At 32.5% G+C, this 24,479-nt stretch overlaps 1 protein-coding gene across 1 annotated transcript in view; it reads right to left on the bottom strand.

The window, feature by feature from the left end:
- Positions 1-19,380: 19,380 nt before the first annotated feature.
- The window catches only part of LOC118735831, a 118,321-nt gene continuing 113,222 nt past the window's right edge, over positions 19,381-24,479 (bottom strand). The window contains exons 3-4 of the mRNA XM_036465808.1: positions 21,322-21,991; positions 19,381-21,234 (exon numbers count right to left, since the gene is read on the bottom strand). Of these exons, the coding sequence (XP_036321701.1) occupies positions 20,140-21,234; positions 21,322-21,849 (1,623 nt within the window). The 5' untranslated portion in view covers positions 21,850-21,991 and the 3' untranslated portion in view covers positions 19,381-20,139. The remainder of the gene's footprint in view (positions 21,235-21,321; positions 21,992-24,479) is intronic.

The raw sequence follows: 24,479 nt of genomic DNA, 5'->3' as shown, positions 1-24,479 counted from the left end.
CAAACAAGCAATGGAAAAATATATAAAATATTGAAAACAAAATAAAATAATGAAATAACGTGATATAAATAAAAACTTCATCAAGTGTCATTAAAGTATATTAAATTTCCCACTGATTTATAGGCAGTTTTGAAGGCTTTGGGGAAAATTGCATTAAAATGCTGAACTTTAGGGTACGTCTTTCCGTTGTCCGAGTTTAAAAGTTTTTCGCAGGGCACGTTTTTATGACCACAGGAACATTTCTAGAGGGAGTCTTGCTTTGTACAAAAAATTTGCTCCATACGTCTAAGAAGCAGGCTAATGTACAGGCATGGACAGAGAAGGAGCACACAATGGTCTAGCTTTCTTTAGCTTTTTTTTAAGCTTTTCTAAATTATATCCACAAATAAATACAATACGCTAAATACTCTAGTCTTAGTTGTTACGAATGACTTTACATAAAACGCCACCCAAAGAGAAATCCTGCGGTCGGCCCTGATGGTAACAACATTGCTTTTCCTTGCAATTTGGGGAACGGAGGGTATTGCGGATCAGCGTCTAATGAGTTACACCTATTTAAAAAATAGATTTTGTGCGAAAGAAAACATCAATTTAAAATTATAAGTAAACAATTTCATAAGGGTGCCGGAATATGGTAGAAGTCTTCCAAGTGGAATTCATTGTCAGCTGCTTTTATTTGTGATTCAAAATGGCCGTAGATGTTGACACAGAGCTTGCCGTAAATCACCGATTCCCAGCAGGAAACTGTGTTACAAAACGAGGATGAACTCCTAGCTGACCAATAGATTGGTATCCATAACGTCCTCGAAGTTGTAATTGCTCGATGAGCACCGAAAATAAGGACAAAACCTGGGACAAAAGGCACGAAATTGAGATTACATCCAGAAATTACTTCAAAAGAGATGCTTCAGAGTCATATCGCGCTTAGAATTATTTAAAACAATTTTTTATGGGAATTTGCGAATTTATTGTTAAAAGAAAAGCTAAGGTAATGCAAAATAATCGAAAATTTGTTGATTAAATTTTAATCCTGTCTTGAATTGTCATATTAAGTCCAAATTAACTTCAATGTTCACCTTCATGTCGTTTAACCTTCATCTTATTTACGTACATTTTTCTGTTAATCTAGGAATCCTTTTAGCTGTACTACCGCATTTTTAGCACTCGAAGCATTGTCCTACTTGACGTTTGATTTACATAATTATAATACTCGGTATTGATTGGTTTTGTCTAAAATTACAATTACATATTGCAATCGCATAATTTTAAGCAGTGGTATGCAAACTTTATACATATACACACATACATACATATGTACATATGTATGTATGTATTTTCCATTAAGTGATAATCTGCTCATCACTTAATATAAACAATTTCTAAATTACGCCGTATTGCATTAATTGCCTTGCTTTCAAGCATGCTTCTATGCATGTAGTATAAATACATATGTGTGTACGCATGGCTGTATGTATGTAAGTGTGTGTAAACATGAATTTGCACTACTAAACACAATTTAGAGCAGATGAGTTTGCTGACCCACATATGACCTCGTTAAATTAATTGAAGGTGGTATTTTATTGTGACAAAACTTATGCACAGTGAAACTTCGATATAGCGAATCGAAAAAAAAACCGTTACAGTTTTTTGGTTTGAAGTACATTTTTCCAGTTTTCCTCTTCAACAATTATTTCAAATATATTAAGGAAAAAAAATGCCGGATTTGATACCTTGTTTGTCATTTCCAATGCTTCTTGCGTTTGAAACTTGATTATGAACTACTGGGAAGCTCAATTCTATAGAATTTTCTCTTTAATTGCACTGAATTTTTTAAATAATTTTTTTGAAATAATTATATTTTTCAAATTTCAAAGTGCTTTGAAAAAATCCTGACGTCAGAGAGGAAAACTAAAAACGCAGTTTTAGTATATTTGGTCCATGGTTTCGCGAATATATAAAATTTTTTGTATTACGTATTTAAAAAAAAAACACGTAACGCACACTGAAGTACATAGCACTGACGATAAAAAACGGCACTGTGCCAGACGTGTCTGAACAACTCTACTTGGGACTGACGCAACGATATTTTATTTTTCACTGACACTGATATTGAACTGATACGGAACTTATACGGCACTGATATGTGTATAGACCTTAATAGATGCTGCAAAAAAATGTATGCGTTGCACAGAGGAAAATTTACATAGGACACCCGGTCAAAATTATTTTACGTGTTTTTCTACTCAGTAATGACAAAAGCATGGGACTTTATCATATCTAGGGGTTTATAGGAGAAAAAAAGATTCATTTCACTTTCTTAGTATCAGCTTCAGCACAAAACGAGAACAAGCTATAAAAGACGATAACGTGAACATGCTGCTATTATGTTTGATTAGCAATAAAGAAAACTTCGTAATTCATAGGTTCGTTACAGATAAGCGTTACTGTAAATATGTATGTGTGTATGCGTGTGTGTGTGTATATTTGTAGATGAAACTTAGAAGAAGATATTTTGTTTTTGTGTACATGCGATTTTCAAGGCACAATATCAAGTTCATTGCTTATAAACCCCAACTGCATTGCATTAAGCTTCAATTGAGCTAAGAAAATTTGCGTTTGTCAATTGAGCTTAGCGAAAGAAGCAAAAGAAGCTGCAGAACAATTCTTAAGCGTGGGCGACTTAGCTAATTTATATGGAAGATGTACATACTTATTTTCTATACGTATGTGTGTATGTTAGATTTCATACCGTACTAATATGTTTTGCTCTCGGGCAATACATCATAGATTGTTGGTATATAGAACATATTTATTTATGTAGTGGTTCAAGTTCAATGCTCGTATCAATTGAAATTAAATGAAAATTTAACCAAAGTGTTGTTATGCATTTTAGAATCGAAAAGAAGTGCAAGAAATCTTAATAAAAAAAAAATCTAAATAATATGGAAAATATTTAACAAAGAAAGGAAGGTGACTAAGAAATATAGCCCCGGTCAATGTGCATATTTCAAAATTAAATGATTGGAAATTCTTCTACCCAATAATACAAAGGCATTTATTATTTGAAAATTGTATTTCCTTTGAAATAGCTTATACTCTTTAAAATTTAATTCAACTTGGATTATTTAATGTGCGTATTCCCACAAATTCGCTTGGGGTTGGGTTTTTGTCGCCTCACAAATCTATTATAGCACGTGTTCAACAAATCTCCACTCCTATTCGTAGACGTTTTACACGAGACTTGTTTGTATAATCAAAACATAACGCCCATATACATATGTACATTGTTATTTAAACGCCCGTTAATGCCCAGCAGGCAAAGTTTTAGGTACTGCGGTTGAAAGGTTATGAAAACAAATTATTTTGCCATGGATTACATTAGGCTTATTAAATAGAAAAAATTAATTAAAGATTATTCCGAATTCGAGGGAATCTGCACCATGAAACACTATCGGATTACCTTTCAGTCCTTTTTAGTTTGTAAAATAATTATGATTTAAGTATTGTACATGTCTTCCTTTATCTTTGGTCATGCTTTATTGTCGTTGTATGAAAATACTCATAAAATGTCATGAATTTTATTTAAAATCGAGCAGAAGACGGTTACCGACTCGTACATTCTCATGCATCCTGACCAGCATTAGTGATCTATATGTGAGTTCCGTTCCCGGCTAAAAGAGAAGAGCGGTCCACTGAAGCCAGCTGTGTTCGTTCAGGAGTATGTGCGGTTGGAACAGAAGGAAAATCTTCGATTTTCTTTATCCCTTGTCGAAGTTAGTTTAAAGTGAACAACTTCTCCGCGAAATGAAACATGGAATGCCAATATTATAATGGAGAAATTCCGTTATGAGAGTCGCCTCAAAAAAGGACGATAGTCATATCGACACCTGCAAACCATACCATGCTAAGCCACCTTAGACTTAGTCAGACTTAGCATAGTATGGGCTACGAAAGGTTGCGTAGGCACCCCATTTTCACTCGAAATCGTGTTTGCATTGTTCGACTTTCGCAGGCGATTAGTTGAGGCAAAAGTTGAATGAAAACTACAATTTTTTTTTTCTAAATTTTCTTGTGCCAAATTTAAAGCTGATTATGTGTACATATGTACATATGTAAATATATGTATATTTTTTATGTGCATACGCTGGCGATCAAAACTGGGTGCATTGTGGTTGTTTTAAATGTCTACAATGCTTTTCATGTTAGTTTTTTTGCCATTAACCGACTTAAAAAGGAGAAGGTTATCAATTCGTTGGAATATTTTTTTTTTGTGTTTGTTACGGTCTTGCGCATTTTCTTCCAATTCATGTTTGTATGGAAAAAATCCATCAGCAAAAAATTTTCAAAAATCTAAGCGATTTTCAGCCGCGTAAAACCTGCACTTATTTTACTAAACTTTTATGAGCCATGTAACTGCATATTCGAGAATTCAGATTAAAAAGTGCAAAATTTTTATGGAAATTTGCTCACTCAGTTTGATCGCCTGCATAAAGTTGACGTGTTAAGCGAATAAACCAATTTTTTGTTGAATACATTTAATTTTACTTGTCTTCCAAAAAATATCCCTTTTCCTTTCTCGGTTGTACCGCAAGTCTTCCAATTTGTTCTTATCATTACCCCCTTTGGCATTTTAGGTCTGGCAACACTATTTGGAGGCTTCGATATTTACCCTGCAGGGAAACGACGGACTAGTGAACCAAATGTCTAGTTTCGTACTAGATCTTTATCACAAAAAACAAACCAGTCCAATAATAACTAGATCCCCACCAGTTCAAAATCAGCGAAATGTGGTACTTTTAAAAAACTATTTTATTTCACTTTTTCTATTATACATCTATATCTAAGGTGTCGAATTTAGAACTGGTTCACAACTATAGAAAAAGGAATGCCGAACGAACTAGATCTTATCTGTCGAATGTAGAACTAGTTCGGAACTACCGAAAAAGGGATGCAACGGGGGGGGGCAATTGATCCTTCCTAGGACATCGCCATGTTAAATTCGCCAGTTGTTAACCGCGAACCAGTACTGGGTCTAAATGTACTAGAAGCGCACCAGTTCAGAACTAGAGATTTTCCCCACAGGGTACATACTAGGGATGTAAATTTTCTCGCTTTAGACGATCCCGGGATTCTCGGGATGTCATTACTTTTCAACAACTCAAATCGAAAAAATTGCTTCTATCTCTCCTACCATAAATTAATAATAAATAAATGGGTTTGAAACCTACTATTTTATTTAAAGTGGCGTTTTTAATTTTTTCTCTCTTACTTATCTCAAAGATATGATTAATTCCAAATATGATTTAAAAAATTCAGTGCAATGTAGAATAAAAATATGGGTACCAAATGAAAGAGAAAGTTTTTTTAAAATTTAAAAAATAAAATTAATTTTAGATTCACAAGGACGAATTGGTAATTTTTGAAGCTGATAAAGTTAGAGGGACGAAATTTGAGGATGTTTTCGGGTTTATATACATAAGTCCTTAAAATATTACTATATTTTTTCGCGAAAATATTGATTTTTGTGTGTAAAATTTACTATCGGACAGTGTTATATGTATAATGAAGCTAGGCCTTTACAAAAAAAATATTAATTATTAAATAAAAAAAGAAATATAGCCAATACTAGCCAAGAAAAGGGAGTTTCTATGATTGCCATCAATGCAAATTACAAATCCCGAAAATCCCTGTATTATTTGCCAAGAAACCCGGGATTTTCGGGACCTAGAAAAGGCCGGGATCCAGAGATTAATATTCCTAGTACATACGCCCCGAGTGAAGCATACTTGACCACTCCTCACCGGCTCTATATGTATATCTAATAAAAAAAAAAGTGGATTTCAATCTAATCGCAATGTTGATGACAGGTTGGTTGACTGCTGAAAAAAACCCAGCGTATGGAAGCAAGTTCCTAGAAAAATGGAATAAAAAAGTGGTGATCGCCCCTCGGCAGGCAATTGCAAACATCCGAGTGTATTTCTCTCATGAAAACGCTAGCAAAAGAGTAAAAAGTCAAAATACTTAATACTGTTATTGCTATTATTATTAAAAAAATATAGATATTTTTTTTTGGAACGAAAAAAACAAAATACCGATTTTTCTCTCTCTTTTCGCAAATAAATTCTACAGATGATATAGAATAAGTCAACTAGAGGATTGACAAGGAGTCGTAAGCGTGATAAAGGGCCTCATGCATAAAAAGTGAGCTTAAGCTCCGACTCGATTTTCAGTACAAAATTTTGAGCTTAAGCTCACTTTTTCAGTGCAAAAATTGCGTCTGAGATTAAGATCACGTTTTATACATGAGGCCTAATGTCTTACAGCCAATTTCACGAAAGCAATTTAAGTGAAAAATGATTTTTATTTTTTGAGTTTTATAATTTTATTTTATAATTGACATAAAATAAAAAAATCATTTTCCGTTTAAATTGCTGGTGAAATCGGCTGTTAGAAAGTATTAATTTTTAGTGAGAGGTAACGTTTCCTAAACGTAAAGAATTTAAAGTACATAATAAAATTGGTTGACTTACATAGATTATGAAAAAAGCTGAACAATTTTAGTATGAGCATGCGTACATAACAAAATTAGAAACATATCACTAGTCGATTTAAATTTTCCTATAGGGCACATTAGGCGGAGGTCAGTTCATGCCTTGGTATACAAATAATGTTTCTAGTTAACTTAGTAATTGCTTCGCTCTCACTTTCAATTAACAACTGTGATGATAATGCCCTGTAGGAAATTCGAGACACCGAAGTTAATGTTCTCAAGTGAAGCCAATATGAGGCAGATGGATTTCTAACTTCCAAAAAAGTAGTATTTTATATATGTATCCGCTTTAAAGATGACCACCATAAATAGAAATCCTGTTATTAAAAATTGGAAACTTTTCAAGAAAAAATGTGCCTACGCTCAGTTATATAATTACTTACATACTTATATTAATTCAAATGCATACACACATACATACATATTTACATACTAATTGTTTCGAAGTCAACTTTTGTATATTTCGCCAAAGGAATTGTTAGAAGTTGAGCAACAGTAAAAAGCATATTCCGACAAGCTTCCCTGTAGGGAAACCCCGAACTGGTGAATAAAATTTATAGTTCCGTACTAGATTTTTATCGCCAAAAACGAAACAGTCCGATAGTAACTAGATCGCCACCAGTTCAAAAGCGGCGATATGTGGTACTTTTAAAAAACAATTTTATAAATCAATATCTAAAATGACGAATTTAGAACTGGTTCAAAACTATAGAAAAAGGGATGCAGAACGAACTAGATCTCATCTGGCGAATTTTGAACTAGTTCGATACTACTGAAAAAGGGATGCAGCGGGGGGCTTGTTTACTTTAAATAGATTTTTGCTTGGCGGGTTTTTCGTTCAAATACGCTTTCAGTCTGCACGTCGCACATGCTTCTTCATAACAGTCAGCACCTCTGCAAATTCAGCTACAGCCAAAGGTATTTAAACGTGTTTTCAAATGTAAAATTAAATTTACATTCATTCAAACAAATTTGATTTCAGATTGAAAATACATTTCCCTGCAAAAAATTTAAAATTGCTACCATGGTAACCCAAAAAGAAAACATCTTGTTACGTTTTTTGTTTACAACTGGTTCGAAACTATAGAAAATGGGGTGCAAAGCGTACTAGATCCCATATGTCGAATTTAGGACTGGTTCTGAACTATGGAAAAGGTAATGCAGCGGGGGACAATTTCCAATTCCTATGACATCGCTGTGTTAAATTCGCCAGTTGTTTGCATGCAAAAGAGATTTATCGCGAACTAGTAGTGGTTCTAAATGTACTAGAAGCGCCCCAGTTCAAAACTAGAGATTTTCCCCACAGGGTTACAAACCCATGTGCGTGTTTGTGTATTTATGTTTGTATGTAGAGCAGCTGATTTTCCTGCTTACTTACAACTTTTATAACTTGTCGACATGTACTCTGAATAAGTAAATGTGCATGTGCTTGCGATACATACACACATTTCCGTTGATGCTACATACAGGAAGTAGCATTGGTGTTTTCTTGTTGCTTGCCTATTTATATTTACGACCTGTTACATCCTTAGCATCTTTAAAGAAATGTTATTTTTGAAGTTTAAGCTGTTTCTTTCTTCTCTTATTTTTCACTTCCTCAGTTAACTTCCTGGAAAAGCATAACTTGATGATTCTCTTTTCAGCCTGTTGAACGTTTATCGAAAATTTAATTTATCTAACTATCATCAGCGGAAATTTGCCGCAGCTCTTATCATAATGGTTGAATGACTGGTGTTAAATTTATAACGGTTTTAATACGAGTGGTGCGCCGTTGTAATATAAAAAGTTTGTAGCCAAACTGAGAAATGAGATGCGTATATGAAGAGGTTATTTTATTGTGTGCGTCTTTGAAGACACAAAGTATATGAAGTGGTGAAAAAATTTTAAAATTGTTACTTTGAAAGTGTATACATATATGTACAGTGGCGAAAATATAAATATGGAAGAGACATTTCAGCATTGTTTTCCTATTTCCCTTTCGATTATTCAATGTTTAATATTTTTTTATGAAAGCATAGCTCGTTATCTAACAAAAATCATGTAAATCAATTTTAAACTTTGTACAAAAATTAGCAAAATTCGACAAATTTTCAGCAATATTTTGAGCTTTTTAATTAGATTTCGTAGAAACCAACAGAGTATGCAGTTTCGTAGCCAATTTTAGTATACTAAAGTGCAAATTTTAAGTAGCTAGGATTTACTTTTGATTTGTGGCAATTTTTTTTTTGTGTCTAAGTTGTGGCTCATTTTCTCTATACAAAAAAATTGTCGAACATACTTTTATGGAAGAAAATCCGTGAATACAAAATTGCCAAAATATATCGGTAAGTCCTAGTTAGCAGCTACTTCAAGCATGCAGTTTAATGTACTAAAATTTAATGGGCTACAAAACTGCTTACCCAAAAAATCTAAAAAATCTGATAAATAATTTCAAATTTTTATGAATATTTGTTAAAACTCGACAAACTTTTATAAATGTTCTACAAAATTTTAAATTTTGATTTTGTTTGGAAAGTATATTTTAATAAAAAAATAAAAAAAGATAGATAAGCAATGAAAAATAGCCAAATCTTGTTAAAATGTCACGAGCCTATTTCTTTTTTCGCCACTGTATATATGTATGTCCTTTCATAGATTTTTTTTGTTTGGGGATTTTTTTTTTAGGTATGCTTAGGAATGAAATGTTTTCATAGGATATGAAGTAGTGTTGGGCAGTATCGATACACTGAGGGGGAAAAATATTAAAATCAATTACTCGGGTTATAATGTACTTCAATTAGGCTAACAAGTGAGAATTTATGGGAAAAAAATTGTGCTAATATGTTGAATAAAAAAAAAAAAATAAAAATTTTATTTCAAAATCCCTATATCAAAAGAATTTCCCATATACCCTCTGATGGGTAGGGTAGATATATATACATATCACACACCGTCTTCAAAAGTGTAACAACTGAAAATAACACGTGTGTCAGAAAGCGCGAAAAACTATTTCTTTGCTCATGCTAATCATATGGGCAAGAAAGAAAATTGAAAATTTTCAAGGATATTTAAGGACAAAATTTGTAAAGGATATTTTCCATACCCTCCTTATCCTTATGCACAAAAAAATTTATTCTGTTATAATTCTACAGATTTTTTTCTTTTATATGATACCCATCTTGTTATCCTACATTGCACTGAATTTTTAAAATAATTTTTTGAAATAATGATATTTTTTTTAAATTCCAAAGTCCTTTAAAAAAATCGTGATGTCAGAGGGAAAAATCAAGTACGCAGTTTTACTATAATTTACCTATATTTTCGCGAATATATTGGTTTTTGTGTGTAAATTTAATGTCGCACGGTGTTATCAATAAGCTCCTTTAATATGGAGAAATTGTTAATAAGAATATTGTAAAAGATATAGAAAAATACTTAGCTGTAGCAATAAAAAATCGATAAACGCTTTAATAAAAAAAGTGATAAAATATCGAACTCACTTACTATACGTCTAAAGTTGTTAATAAAAAGCGTTTTGACAAAAGTTTTCGTAAGTTAAATTTTATTCGCAGCGAAAATTAAGTATTAAGCTTAGAAGCAGAGCTTTGTTTAGCCTCGTACACTTAGGGATATACATATATGTAAGTATGTTTCTTCAATAGGCGCGCAGTGTTAAAAGTGATACACATATTTTAATTTAATTTTTCGTTTGTTTTAACAAATAATTGCTCATATTTCAGCTTGGCTGTGCAAATTTTTATGCCAGTTGATATTTAAGAGATTTTTTTTTCCTTAATCTAACATAAGCACATACATATGTACATAAATTTATATAGATATTTGAGCTTTTTAATTATGTGCTGATGATTGCATGTCATAATTAGCTAGAAAGTTCCTATGTCCTTAATATAAAACCGACTTATTTTTTAAATTTATAATACAATAATTATTTACATATATTAGAGATAATAGTATAAGTAAGTGTTTATATACCATAACTAATTCAGTACTAAAAAATGCTCAATGAGGCAATGTTAGAAAAATCTAGGCTTAATACTTATTCATGTATGTATGTATGTGAGTTTTCACTTCTTGCATAAGTAATTTTTAACGCTGATATTGATAAAATATTAATATATGTATTTGAATTTATAAATTTTAAGCTAATTTTGTTTCAGAATTTGACGCTTTCTTTCCACGCGCATCGCATCATGATGCCATCACATACAGAGTTAATTATTATTACTTTAAACGCTAGCTAAATGAGATATTTGTAATTTTGTTTTATTTTTAAATTTCTACTATTTAGCTATGCCATAAAAACATAAAACTAATAGGGAATGCGTAAAGGGTCATGCCCCTGGTGCGCGCATAAGAACTTATTTAGTTGATTGTTGCGATAAATATATTGGATATATTGGCTCTTTACTTTATACATGTAAGTACTCGTATAACATTACTGGAATTAATTATTTAAAATAATTTTCGTTTTGCATTATATATTTGGTTATTTTTAAATAAGTAGGGTTTGCTTATATGCATGTATCTTTGCGCGACATATGATAGTATTTGTTTTTATATTATCTATTATAAATATGTTATTATTTTCATTACATTTTACTAAGTTATTCTATACTTAATTTTGAGTTTAATCTCTTTAATGAAAAACCCCTTATTAATTACCTTCAATGTTTCAGCAAATTCGTCAGTTGCTTAACGCATAACCTCAAGTGAGCTCGTTTAATTTAATTACATTACTTATCACTTACAAAAAACAAGCATGCGATTATACTACAGTTAACTTAAGCTAGCTTAGAGCCAAAAGGTGCAAGCAAGTCCATTTTAACGAAACTTTTCGAGAGACGAAAAAAACTTTGTACAGTCATTTTATTCAAGAGTGTTTTGCAAAATTTAAAATAGTATATTTTGCGTGCTTCAAGCAAAGCAAAACGCAGTAAACTAAAAATTTTCACGAAAAGTGGACCTAGCAACTTTTCACTCTAAGCTGGTCTAAAAGTACTTCGCGTTCTATATGAATTCAGAATAATTACTATTTATTAAAATTATCTGCTAATTAAATTTACTTTACAACTACGAGTAATTTTGCAATTGAAGAAAAAAAATATATATTTGCGAGAGTCACTAAACAAGTGTATATACCAAAGCGGACGGGGTTCACACTTCATGTGTTTGATTTGTTTAAAATTTTTAGGGTTGTTGCATAAACATAAATAACAAACAAATATGAAATTTGGTCTTAATTAATACATTTTTAAAAATTTTACAGCACAAAAACAAATCAATTAATAGTTTTCCAAATATCTCGAGAACGGGGCGAGGAAAAAATTTGAAAAATTTACACATACACACATCAAAATTCTCTTTGAATAGAAATATTAAAATTTTTTTTTCTTGAAAAATTTTTCACATACAAATTTTTTTATACAAGTTTTTTTATTTTTTTTTAGAATTTTTTTGAGTATGCAGTTTTGTAGCCCATTAAATTTTAGTGTAACAAAAAAAAAAATCATAACTTAAATTATTCTAGAGTGCACCCCATAACACTATACTTAAATATTGCGCAATACTCAGAGCTACCATTCTGATTTTTTTTTTTAATTTTTCTTGAGATGGCATATTTTCAAAAACTGTTTTTTTTTTATCAAAAAATTTGTATGTGAAAAATTTTTCAAGAAAAATTTTTTTTTAAATACTTCTTCTCATATACAATTTTGATGTGTGTATGTGTTAATTTTTTTTTTTTAATTTTTTCCTCGCCCAGTTCTTGAGATATTTGGAAAGTTACTAAATCGATTTGTTTTTGCTTTTGTGCTGTAAAGTTTTTAAAAATGTATTAATCAAGCTCAAATTTCATATTTATTTGTTATTTATGTTTATGCGTCAACCCAAAAAATTTGAAACAAATCAAACACATGAAGTGTGAACCACGTCCGTTTTGGTATGAAACGCCCCATATATAGAATTCGCAACACTAATGTCATTTGAGTAAACAAATTTAATCTTTTACTTTTGGATTCCTTGGTTTTTGATCAGTAAGATAATTTATTGTTTTCCATTCGTATTTATTATGAACGACCGAACTAAACAAATCTGTGGAAATAATGTTATTAACATTCATTTAAAAAAAATTAAAAAATCGGATGAAAAATTAAGGCCCTAGACGATTTAATCTAGCGGTTCTGATCAGCGATACGAGATTAGTTTTTTCTATGATTTAGCATTGATTTGAAAGATAATTTATATACATAAGTACCCATCTTAGGATCTTTATCTCCAACTTCAAATAATCACAAAAAAATTTAACTTACCCTTTTTGCAAAATTTTTCTTACTTTTTCATATTTGGGCCACTTGATAATCGAGTGCAACTGGTCTGATTTCCATCATCTCCGACTTTTCAAAATTTGTTGATCTGTGTAATTTTTTAAGCACCAAAACATGGAATTGATGAGTCATTTGCCATACAGTCCTGATTTGACACCTGATAGGATTTTATTGTTCCCGTACATCAAGAATAAAATTCGCGGAAAACGATTTTCATCCCTAGAAGAAGTTGTTCGGGCAGGTTTTGCAATTCACTGAAGAGTGAATTTCAACTAAAGTCTCTTTGAATTCAATTTGAATGAGGTTTCAACTTACTCGAAAGTGAATTGCAGAACCTGCCTGATTAACGCGTTCAAGAATCACGTTTTTAAGCTACCGATTTCACTGCAAAATTGTATAAATCAGGCTGAAGAATATCTTACAAAACCAATAAGACCATTTTTTTTAGAAAATTTGTTTTTTTCTTAGGTGCTCCCAGGACTTTCTAGTCCTATTTACTTTTATTTATGCGTGGAATATGTATCGTAATGATAGATAGCTCAAAAAATACAGTCCATATAATGAAGAAAAGCATTTATAAAGCAAGGCGATGAGTTATGAAATTGCGTTAAAAATTTCACGTGAAAATTGATTTGCGTTGGTAGTTCAGAATGCGAAAAAGTAAATTAGTGACATGTACGTAGAGTTTGAGTCTGCGAGGGGTACCAAAGTATATACAACTTCATGAAAAATATTTTGATATCCAACCAAACTCATTTCGGTTGTAAGAGTTTATTCGGTAAGCCAAGTTATTTTGTAAATAAAACTGTATTTTTAAAACTTCATGAAAATACGTACAGGGTGTTCTATATCATCCATCCACCCCCTCGAAAATGGGGAAAATTTTTTTCATTGAAACACCTAGACATATGTCCCTCCAAATCGGAGATGCTCTATCTTTTGGTCGTATTACCGACTTCCGGATTCGACCGGAAGTCCATTTTCATATTAGACATACATGTTTTTTACTACAAATTCGGATTTTGAGGATAAAAATACGTAACTTTTTTTTTTGACTTTTTTTCTCCAAATTGCCAAATGACCTTCGAACTTCAACTCGTCTAAAATGTATAAACCATACAACAACAAATATGAATTACCTAGTCGATGATGCTATTTTATCTTTTAGTCGTATTATCGATTTCCGGTTCCAGAGATCTCAGCGGCTCATTAAATCGACATAAAATGGAAATTTGATCAGAAATATTCTTCTAAAGCAACAATGTAGTTGCTAGTAAAGTTCCATAAATCTTGACGATTGGCTTGTATATGCTCTTCAAAGAGCATAGATCACTGCTAGCCTTATCGGTGGTTGAACTAGTTAATACTGCTCTTAATTTTTTTAATCAACAAAGATATTTGGAACCCATTTTTTTTTTTTGTTTTATAGAAACTATTCTTTCCTACTCAAAGACCAGAACATCGTCTATCTATATATATGTACATTTAACGAATCTGTGCAAATTAGTGTGTTTTTATTACGTAAAATGGGAATGTTTTAATGCATGAGCGGGATATTTTGACTTTTTCTTTTAATATATTTAGGACAAATTTGGTATTTTTTATTAATTTTTTTATTATTTTAAATATTATTAAACAGCCAAGTTTTTACACTTATGTAATTCAGGTATTATTTTGCATCGAGGTAAGCATGCTCAAGCGCGTATCTTTTGAAATATGTGCATTTTTATGTAATTGAATTTAGCATAGAAAACGATAGTAAGAGGATTACTGGCTTGCGAAAGAGTTTGGATGCATTTGTTTGTTGTGTTGTTTTTTTTTATAAAATAGCACTACAACACTGCTGAGATATTATTTTAAAAACATTTATCTGTAAATATTGACACATTTTTGTATTATCTTAGTATTTTCTATTACGTGGGATGATGATTTGTACAGTTTTTCTTGCTATTGGAGTTGTGCTCCCAGGCGTATGAGTGACATTTTGAGTTTTAGATTAGCCATTATTTTTAAATCACAGAGAATATAGCAATTGTATTTTTTTTGCATTATTGTGTTTTGTTTGTGCTGAAGCTTGAGTTTGTTTTTTTTTTGTAGAGGTATTTTTTAGCGTAAATTTGCACATTGAAAAATTGAGACTCACAGTTGCTCTTGTTTTTGAAATTGTATGAACATGCAACTACATAAATACATGTTTAGGTATGTATGTAGCAGTTAAATTTATAATTTTTTCTTTACATATTTAAATTATTTCTAACGAGTCTCGCTGTATAAGTTATATAGTTAAACATTTACATTTATTCTCTGAGTAATCGGGTAAGGATTTTTTTGTGAGTAACGTATGTTTGTATGTGTATATGTATGTCAGTATATGTATATACTATATACTAACCTATAGTCGAATAACTTACATAAGTATGTACGTATATACGCAATGTTCTTTTAAACAATTTATATTTTTTTAAATAATACACACTTTCAACAATTCATTAAGTAACATTTTTGGTCCTAACTACCCTAATATTTATTCAAGGTACACACGACATATTCTTTTTATTAAAGTAGATTAAGAAACTTGTTCTATAATCTCTTTTTAAAAAGACATAAAAATAGTTTGTTTCTCAAAAACAAATTAACCACAAAATTTTTTTAACAAAAAGTCTTATTGAAATATTTTACTTTCTATTAAATTTTCTTATGTGTGTATATCTACAGTGCCTGGGTGCAGTGATCCCTTCCTCAAATGCACTTAAATTTAGTTTTCATAAAAAATCTAAAAATTAATATACATATATGTATGCATTTCATATTGAAGTCTAGCTGAAAATATTTGTGCTGTTTATAAAAAAAAAAGTGTTATTTGAGAAAATATGTAAACCTATATCAGTCTCGTAGGAATTAAGTATAGCTCGATCATGGGTGGTGTATAGAGAAGTTAGGTACATAAGTATGTTAGTAATTATAAATTTGTATATACAAAATGATACAAAAAAGAGAAATTAGGAAAATGCACTGTTTTATGTAACGTAGGCATTCTTTGTCAACGGAAGCAAGGTCATAAAATTTGTAAAAGATAAATAATTTTTAAAACAGAATGGCGTTTTCTGAAAGTCAAAATGCGGATCCAATATGGCGGCTAATTAAAAAAAATCATTAAATTTATCTGAAAATTGTTAATCGGAGGTTTTTCGAATGATTGCGAATCCGGTGTTAGTTTTCAAAATTTCAAAATGGCGGACCCAATACAACGGATAATTTTTCCAAATTCCTCGGCTCCCTCTAAATCTTGATTCTCGAAGTTTTTGGGGTTGCTGATTACGAATCTAATATTAGTTTTTTTCGAAATTAAAAATGGCGATGATTTAAAAAAAAAAAAATATTCAGATTCATTCGGAAATTTAAGTGAAAGGGCTTTGTGTCTTGCAGGGTTAACACTGTCATCATATTCAGTATAAGCTGCTGAATGAGTTTTCAAAATTAAATCTAACGCAGTCAGAGAAGATGGCATACACATTCGGTTTATATTATGAGCCCTGTAACACGTATAATTAACCACTGCGCTACTATATCCTGCTTCCCGGATTCGTGGAAAATCGCTTGCGTAAACTTGCTTGTTCTCCTAGTGATTTCCGTCTTATTAGTGTCTTCTCTCTTTATCGAAAGTGCTCGAGTCGGCGATGGCAGAACAAATCTCGTCACACATATCTGAAAATAATCTATTATCTCCTCTTTAGTCTGGCTTTAAAGCTTTAGAGCTTTTGTTTGCTTGGTTTTTCCAAAGCATTTGACTCATTTGACCATTCACTGTTTCGCTTCAAGCTCAAATTTTATTTCGGTAGTGTGAGTGAGTGAAAATTGGGTCGATAGCCTCGTAGATTAAGCTCTTGAAGTATGGTGTTCCCCAAGGTTCTTTCTTAAGTCCTTTGCTATTTAAAGCGTAATTATGCAACCATGCATGCGTATGCTGGCGATATTCAGCTTTATTTATCTGGTTCCTTTGATGGCATACGTAGATACGGTTGTTGTTAATTTAAACAATGATATAGATTCTATCTCCCGCTTAGCCACTCAAAACGGACTTTGTCTAAATCCTAAAAAAATCATTTCTTTTATCCGTGTATAAGAGAAAACAAATGCATAGATAATTGTTCTTTAAAGCTGGTCAGTAGAGTTACTAACTCAAGCGGCACTTGAGAACCGTTTGATTAAAAACTTGTTCTCACTTAACACAGTGAAAGAGTAGCTTTTTTGGATTTGGGCACTGGAAGAGCGGCTGTTTCATCTTTATTACACTCCAAAATTTTATTATCGTCTGTTTATAAAATTTGGTAGTGTCTGCGGTCATGGAAAAATTTTTAATTTTTAGAACTTTGTTAAAAGGATTACAGCATCGGTCTAAATAACTACCCTGGCTGTTTACGTTTCTTTGGTATTTCAATATATTGAAAAATAGTAATAACTTCAATAATAATAAAAATTTTTTCCATGAATATGCTTGAAGATTTGCAATATTAATTTTTAAAAGAATTATATGTTTACGACTAATATACATACGACCACATCCTTTAATTTCGTCCCCGTAAAATTAATTAAAATGACATTTATAATACCTATTAGGTATCCTAGTGAACCAAAAAAAATTATTTTCTATTTAATTTAGTACCCGTTTTGCTATTCTACATTGCACTGCATTTTTTAAATAATTTTTGGAAGTAATCATATGTTCGACATTTCAAAGTACTAAAAATAAATCTGACATCAGAGAGAAAAAGTATGAACGCAGTTTTCTATATTTGGCCTATAGTTTCGAGAGTTAATTTATTGTTTCGAATGGTTTGATTCTTTGTTTTTTTTTTTTGTTTTTGTCTCATGGTGTTATTCGACCATCTTTATAATAGTAATTTAAGCGAGGCTACCTTTGCCAAGGGCGCCAAATATTATAGTTATGTTTAGGCATTGAGTATAATTTGATATTGCTGTAAAGGAAAGTAGCCACAGAGTAGCTAATTTATGTAAGCCCGGTCAGCACTTCTAAATGGTACGTGGTAGCCACGATAGGCTTATTTTCTAAAAAAATTTATTCTAAAAAAGGAGTCCAACGCCAGACCAGACAATTGGCAATGGCTAATTCAATAAATTATTTGATTTATCAGAAGTATCTGTAAAAATAGGTGCGTAAGATAGTAAGAGTGCAAAAAGATTTTTCAATATAAAAAATTAAATTAAATTAAAAAAAAAATAGCTAAAAGGACGGTGATAAGATATTTTATGGAGCTAACTAGAGTAGGCTCGCGAAAACTGTAAGGCCTTTTGCTTAAATTGGGATGAGCAGGGGATAAGGCTTTTAATTCAAATCGAGTTTGAAGGAGGCAAACAATCTTTCTTTTTTTATAGTTTGTACAAACTTTATAGACGCATATCAAGTCGCACTATAACTTATAAGATTGATTTGTGAATGAGAAATATCAGGTTGGGCTGTTGAAATGGCAGAGAAGGTTACGTGAAAAAGCCTGTCGTAGCCTGCTATGTATAAAATGAGACTGAGAGCAAGCACCCTCACTGGTTATCCATGGTTTGAGAAGTTAGCAAAGTACCTGTGAGTGAGCTATTTGAGAAGTGCATATGTGAATGCGCCTATTTGCCTGGTTGAGTTAAAGCTGGTCAGTTTTTAGACGTTATTTGCGATAAGCCTTTGCGACTATAAGAAATTCATCAGTAGGCCAAAATACCAAAAAAAAAACCAAAAACCAACTGGTTAGTTCATACTTTTAATGGAAGAAGATTTCGTGATATTACATGCTAGTTATTTTAACCAGATTTTATTTATTCCTTTACACGTACTCTGCCGCTTTAGTTCGCAGTGTTACTTTATGTACACAATCGACTAAATGTTTTTAAATGCAAGTAAATTTAAAAAAAATTTCGATCTGTAGAAAAAATATATCTTTTAAGTATTTACATACTACACTATAACTAAAAAATTTTATGGAAAAATCAATAGCACTTTAAAAAATAGATAAATAATTTATATGTTTAAAAATGTACGCAAAAAGTATAATATGTTGCAAACAATAGGCATGAATATTTATTTTTAATTTTTTAATAGATATGTCGTGAGCATGATTGTGAATATGTATGTATGTGTAAGGTTTAAGGCCAATAAATAACAGGCTAAGCGCTTAGTAATCAACATATCCGCGATTTTTGTACTCTTTATATTATATACATGTATAATTCGGAAAAAATGTTGAAATTTAAAATTATTTTTTATACGCGTTTCTATAGTTCTCTCACAATATTGAGACTTCAGGTTTCAAGAATACTCCTATTACAAAATTTTGTTTCTATACAAAATTTTTCACGCGTAATTTTAATCAAAAATATAGTCACTTCGAACTAAACAAAAATAATAAAAACAAAATAATATTTTTTTTTTAAATTATTTAACTTTATTAAGTGAACTTATAAATTAAATTTTATTTAAAAAATACATTACATGCATGAAGATCATTTTTATTAAGTTAATAGGTAGGAAAATAAGTATTTATGCAGGTGTGAGTAAAATCAAATGCGACTTAACTAAATAATAAATGCAAACTTAAAAGCAACATTAAATTCTAATTAAATGCTACTTGAGTGTAGTAAACAAAATGAGGAAACACATGTTACAAAAGTCAAAAAGAATGCAAAGCTAGTAACAAAAAAAGTAATTGAGTCACTTAGTAGAGTGTCTTGCCAACTGCGACCGTGACTGTGACTGTGAGGATACATGTCTATGTATGTAAGTAGAGCGTAGCTGGGAAGTCGGCTTATTTACTTTTTATCACAATTACGTATGAAAAATTTCTTTAACTGCTAGAAACCGCCACGCCCACCGCCACTGCGCCCTGAGCCAGCCGCACCACCACCACTCGAACCGAATGCGCTTCGCGGCACAAGTATGCGCGGCAACGTCAGCGATCGCTTAGGTATGCAATGCTTGAGCGGCGAAAATGGCTTCGAGCGCAATTGTTCTTCTGAGGTGCTCAACTTGCAGTCCCTTTCGTTGGGCTCTATCGCCATCTCTGTCACCTTCACCTCCACAGGAGGTGGTGGCTTTTCCTCTACTACTTGCTCTCTTGCTGGCGTTGTCCTTTGTAAGCAATCGCATTCATCCTCCTCCTCCTCCACTGCATAGTCATCCATGTCGGCGTCGAATGAGGCAATGGGCGCTGTGGCTGCAATAACGGCCAGCGTAGCAGTAGAGCCTCCAAAAGATGGCCATTGTCACGCGTATGACTGTGCAGTCTGCGGCATAACACCGTGCGCATAGGGCGCACCACTACCGTGCGCGTCAAGACCATTACCCGCGCTGCCGCCGCGCTCCACCAGATTTTTAAGCCGACCGCGTAGCTCCTCCAGGCTTTTCGACTTTGCCTTGTTGATGCGTTTGTATTTCACGTCCTTTGGTTTAGTCACCGAGCGATGGTTGGACATGACGCGATTGTAGTTCGTCACCTGCGATTTGACGCCGGTCGAACTGCCATCGACGTCAGCGCCAGCCAGCGCACTGATTCTCTCCGTGGTCGGTGTGGCAGCTGTAGTGCGCAACTGCGGCACCATGACGCTGTAGGCGGTGTAACCATCTTCCTTTTTCGGTGACTCAAGCGGTTGTGAGATGCTGAGTTGACGTTGCGGCGAGGGCGGTGTGATGCGCACATTTTCTTTCGCACGCTCTGGCTGAGTGATGTTCGCTGCTGCATGTGGCGTCGCATGCGAAGAGTTGCTGTCGATTTGTCCTTCTGTTGAACTCGAACTCAGCGCCTTCTCCGAGCGAGTTCGGAACTTATCACGCTTCTCTGCCACATCTGATGTCGGCTCCGGATCCTCCTCCACCGAGTAGACAGTCTCCAATATTTCCGGTCGTCGCAGGAAGCAGTTGTTACGTCGTACGCCACTGTACTTGTTCAAATTCGTCTCAATGGCATCGGAAATGGAACGCACAATGGTGATGCTATCACCAGCACTTTGACCCGTGCCGGAGCCGTAGCCACCGCCACTGCTGCGACGACGTGCGCCAAACGGCATATTGCTGCTATCCGAATCGATATCTTCCAGCACCACTGCCGAGTCGGAGTCGTTAAGCGAATCCAGCTCCGTGGTGTAGTTTGCCTCGATAGCGTCCAGTCCATGATCCGACAGTCGATTCGAAAGCGTGTCGATAATCTTTTGCTGCCGCTGTATAGTGAATTCGCGATGGCTGAGTAAGCTCGCAATCTGTTTTTGCTTCCGCTTTAGCCGCGATTCGAGTAATAGAAGTTGCGAGGTCAGCGTATTCATCTGATCTGTCTTCTCCTTCTGGTAGCGGTATTGTTGTTGTATCTGCGGATGAACGATATTGCGAATGAGTAACTGAATATACATTTACATATGTACGTTATCTAAACAGAGTTTTCAGTTTAAACTCACCTGCAGCGCATATGCCTTCCTCCACTTCATGATGTGCTCTGCCTGATAGCGTACCTTCGTACGCAACTCCTCGATCATGAGTCGCGCTGTATGCAGGTCTTTTGGATTCTGATTCATCATATTTAAGCGCAGATTGCTGGTGTGCGTGCTCACCGGCACGGGGGGCCAGTGAAATTCCGTTTGTAGCGGTTGGTTTACGTCATTCGGTAATGAGCCGCGCGGTTTTGGTGTCAGTGGTTTTTTGGTCACGTCACTGATAGCTGCAGCTAAAGCTCCTACTCCGCCACTCATGCTGCTATTGCTGCCACTATTGCTGCCACCACCGCCACTGCTACCCAGTTGGCTGTCAATGTTGTTGCTGCTGTTATTGGCTGATGCCAACGCCGTCACTGCCATTGCGTGTGGTGTAGTTACTGTTACAGTTGCAGATGCCGCTGAGTGTTGTTGTGATTGTGTGGGTTGCTTTTGTACGCTGCATGCCATTGTTATAGTTTTAGCAAGTTGCGTTGCACGTTGCGCTGCATACATTTAGGCGCGCGCTTCAATTACACTCTACGTTAGTGTGTTGAAACTGTTGGCTGGTTGGTGTGTATGTAGGTTTGTGCGTGCATGCGTGTGTATGCAAATATTTGCTGCGCTGTGTTCGTTGCGGGACTGACATGGATTGATGCTGGAAAGAAAAGACGAAAAATCTTTTTTTAGAGATTGACGCTGACTAGATATTGTGCAAACAATTGAAGGATGCGCAATTTTGTAAAGTTGTGCAGGTTTTAAACGAAAATCTGTGCATGTGCATGGCTAAAAACAACTAAGCTACTGTTTGAACAAAACAGTTACTATCTAATTTGAGTTATTATTATTTTTTTTTTTCATTTTGAGAAGTTGTACTCACAGAGTAGAGACTCAATCTAATACATATACGTCCTTAATTACAATAATCTACTTAACTTTGTCTGAAAATAATTTAAGTAGTGGAAGTCTAAATTGTATAAGTCGGTGTGTAATTTCATGGTTCCTGCTCGAAGCTTCCAAGAACACAAGGGTATCGAAACCCTCAGTAAGCTACGCACGTAGTAGCCCTTAATCCGACCGCAGTCATAACAGCGCGATTCTGGCTAAGATATTAAAAAGCCCTTCGTACGAGAAATGCAAGACAGCTGAAATGATAGTTCGAAAGGCCTCTTGTTATTCCAGCACACAAGTCTTAGAAAAAAGCTCTCTCGTTTACCACTCGTGGCGAAAAACTATTTTAAGAGAAAGCACTTTTTTATTAGCTCGCGGCAACAGTCGCAATGGCCGAGTGAGCTAAGCACAAGCATGCCATTCGTGCTATCCGAGTTCGAGTCCTCGGGCAGAGGAGCTTTTTTATTTTTTAAATTATTATTATGTATTATTTTCACTTATTTTTTATATTTGATTGGTTTAAAAGGACAAATATATTTCTTTCATTTGTTTTAATTTTAGAACTAATATTTTCCCCCCTTTAATATTTCTTTTTTGTAGCTTCGTTTTCTTCTAATTTTTAAATTTTATTGCTTAAAAGGCTGTTTGCAGCTCTCAAGAAAAATCACAAGAAATATTTTTCATTATTTCTGTTTGTTGAAATATTACTTTGCTTTTCTTGAAGAAATAAATATTCCAGCATTTTTTTCTTGAGAGCTGATTTAAGAAATTTTGATAGAAGAAAAGATTGTTTCCATTTCTTGTGCGTCATTTTATATAAACTTTTCGTAAAAAAATTTTTATTTTTAAATTTCATTTAATTTTTAGAATTTTATTTTATTTATTAAGTACTTCTTTTTAATTTCATTGGGTTTTCTTTTGTTTATTTCATTTTTCTATAATTTTTGTATTGTGTTGTTTTAAAAGGAAAAATATACATATTTGTTTTATTACATTTAATTTTTACCGAACTATTTTATTTGTTTCATTTTTAAATTATTAGTTTCTCTTTTTATGTTAAATTTTCTTTTAAATTTTATATTATATTGTTTAGAAAGGAAAAACATTTTTTAATTTCATTCGAATTTTGGAATTTTAATATTTTTTTTTTATTAAATTTGTTTTCCTTGTATTAATTTTATTTTCTTTTAATCTTTATATTTTACTGATTTAATAAAATAAAATAAAAATAAAAATATTCCTTTTATTTCACTTAGAGAAAAAAATACATATTATTTTTAAAACAAAATCTTAAAATTGTAAGAAAATTCAATTAAAAAAGACAAAAAAAAAATAAATTAGATTTAGGATCATAGTTCCATATTATTGCATAGTATTTTACTTTCTCACTGACTTTTGCAGCTCTGTAATGTTGTACGAAAAATTGAATTGTTTTTACGCTTTGCAACCCTGTAATGTAAAACTGAACATTGCTTTTTGTAATAAACTCTCTCTTGAATTCTGAACTTTAAAGAAAAGACACGCGGTTTTTAACTTAACCTGAATTTTATAACAAGGTTCGTATTACTATTAATGTCTTCGCAACAATCATATTTTTTAATGTTTTTGCCTTTTTTAAATTTAAATTTCTTATTATTTTCAGTTTTTTTTTTTCAAAAAACACTATTCATTCATTCATTCTGTACTTTCTTTTTTGATCAAATTTTTTTCTCTTTCTAATTCAATTGTTAAATTTTATTGTTTTAAAAAGAAAAACATATATTTTATTTTTATTTTTATTTTTATTTATTTTTTGAAACTATTTTTACTCAGTTGTTCTTTATTTTCATTTTACATATATGTACTTTTATTTTTATTTTTTTATTTATTAGTTTTGAATGTATTAAAAAAATATATACATATATATATATATATATATATATATATTAGGGCTGTGCGATTATTCGATTACTCGAGCAAGTTGGTTAATCAATTGTTCGGTTAATAAATTACTCGAGTAATCAAGATTTTGATTACTCAAAACGATGATTAATCGAGTTACTTGAAATACGATTACTCAAAAAAAATAATTTTGCTCGTTAAAAGAATTTGCTTTGGAAAATGCTTATTTTCTTTTTTACATTCTGTATATGAAAAAAAATTTTCGTTTTAATTTTTGAAAACAGAAACTTTAACTCCTTTATACATATGTAAAGAGTTGGAATGTTGATTACTCATTTTACTCGAAATGTTGATTAATCATAAAGCAAATTACT

Source organism: Rhagoletis pomonella, unplaced genomic scaffold (genome assembly GCF_013731165.1).
Source record: "Rhagoletis pomonella isolate Grant_MI unplaced genomic scaffold, Rhpom_1.0 Rhpom_scaffold_00003, whole genome shotgun sequence".
In the NCBI taxonomy this organism is placed as follows: Eukaryota; Metazoa; Arthropoda; class Insecta; order Diptera; family Tephritidae; genus Rhagoletis; species Rhagoletis pomonella.
The sequence above is the reverse complement of the archived record's forward strand: the minus strand, read 5'-3'. Positions and strand labels throughout refer to the sequence as shown.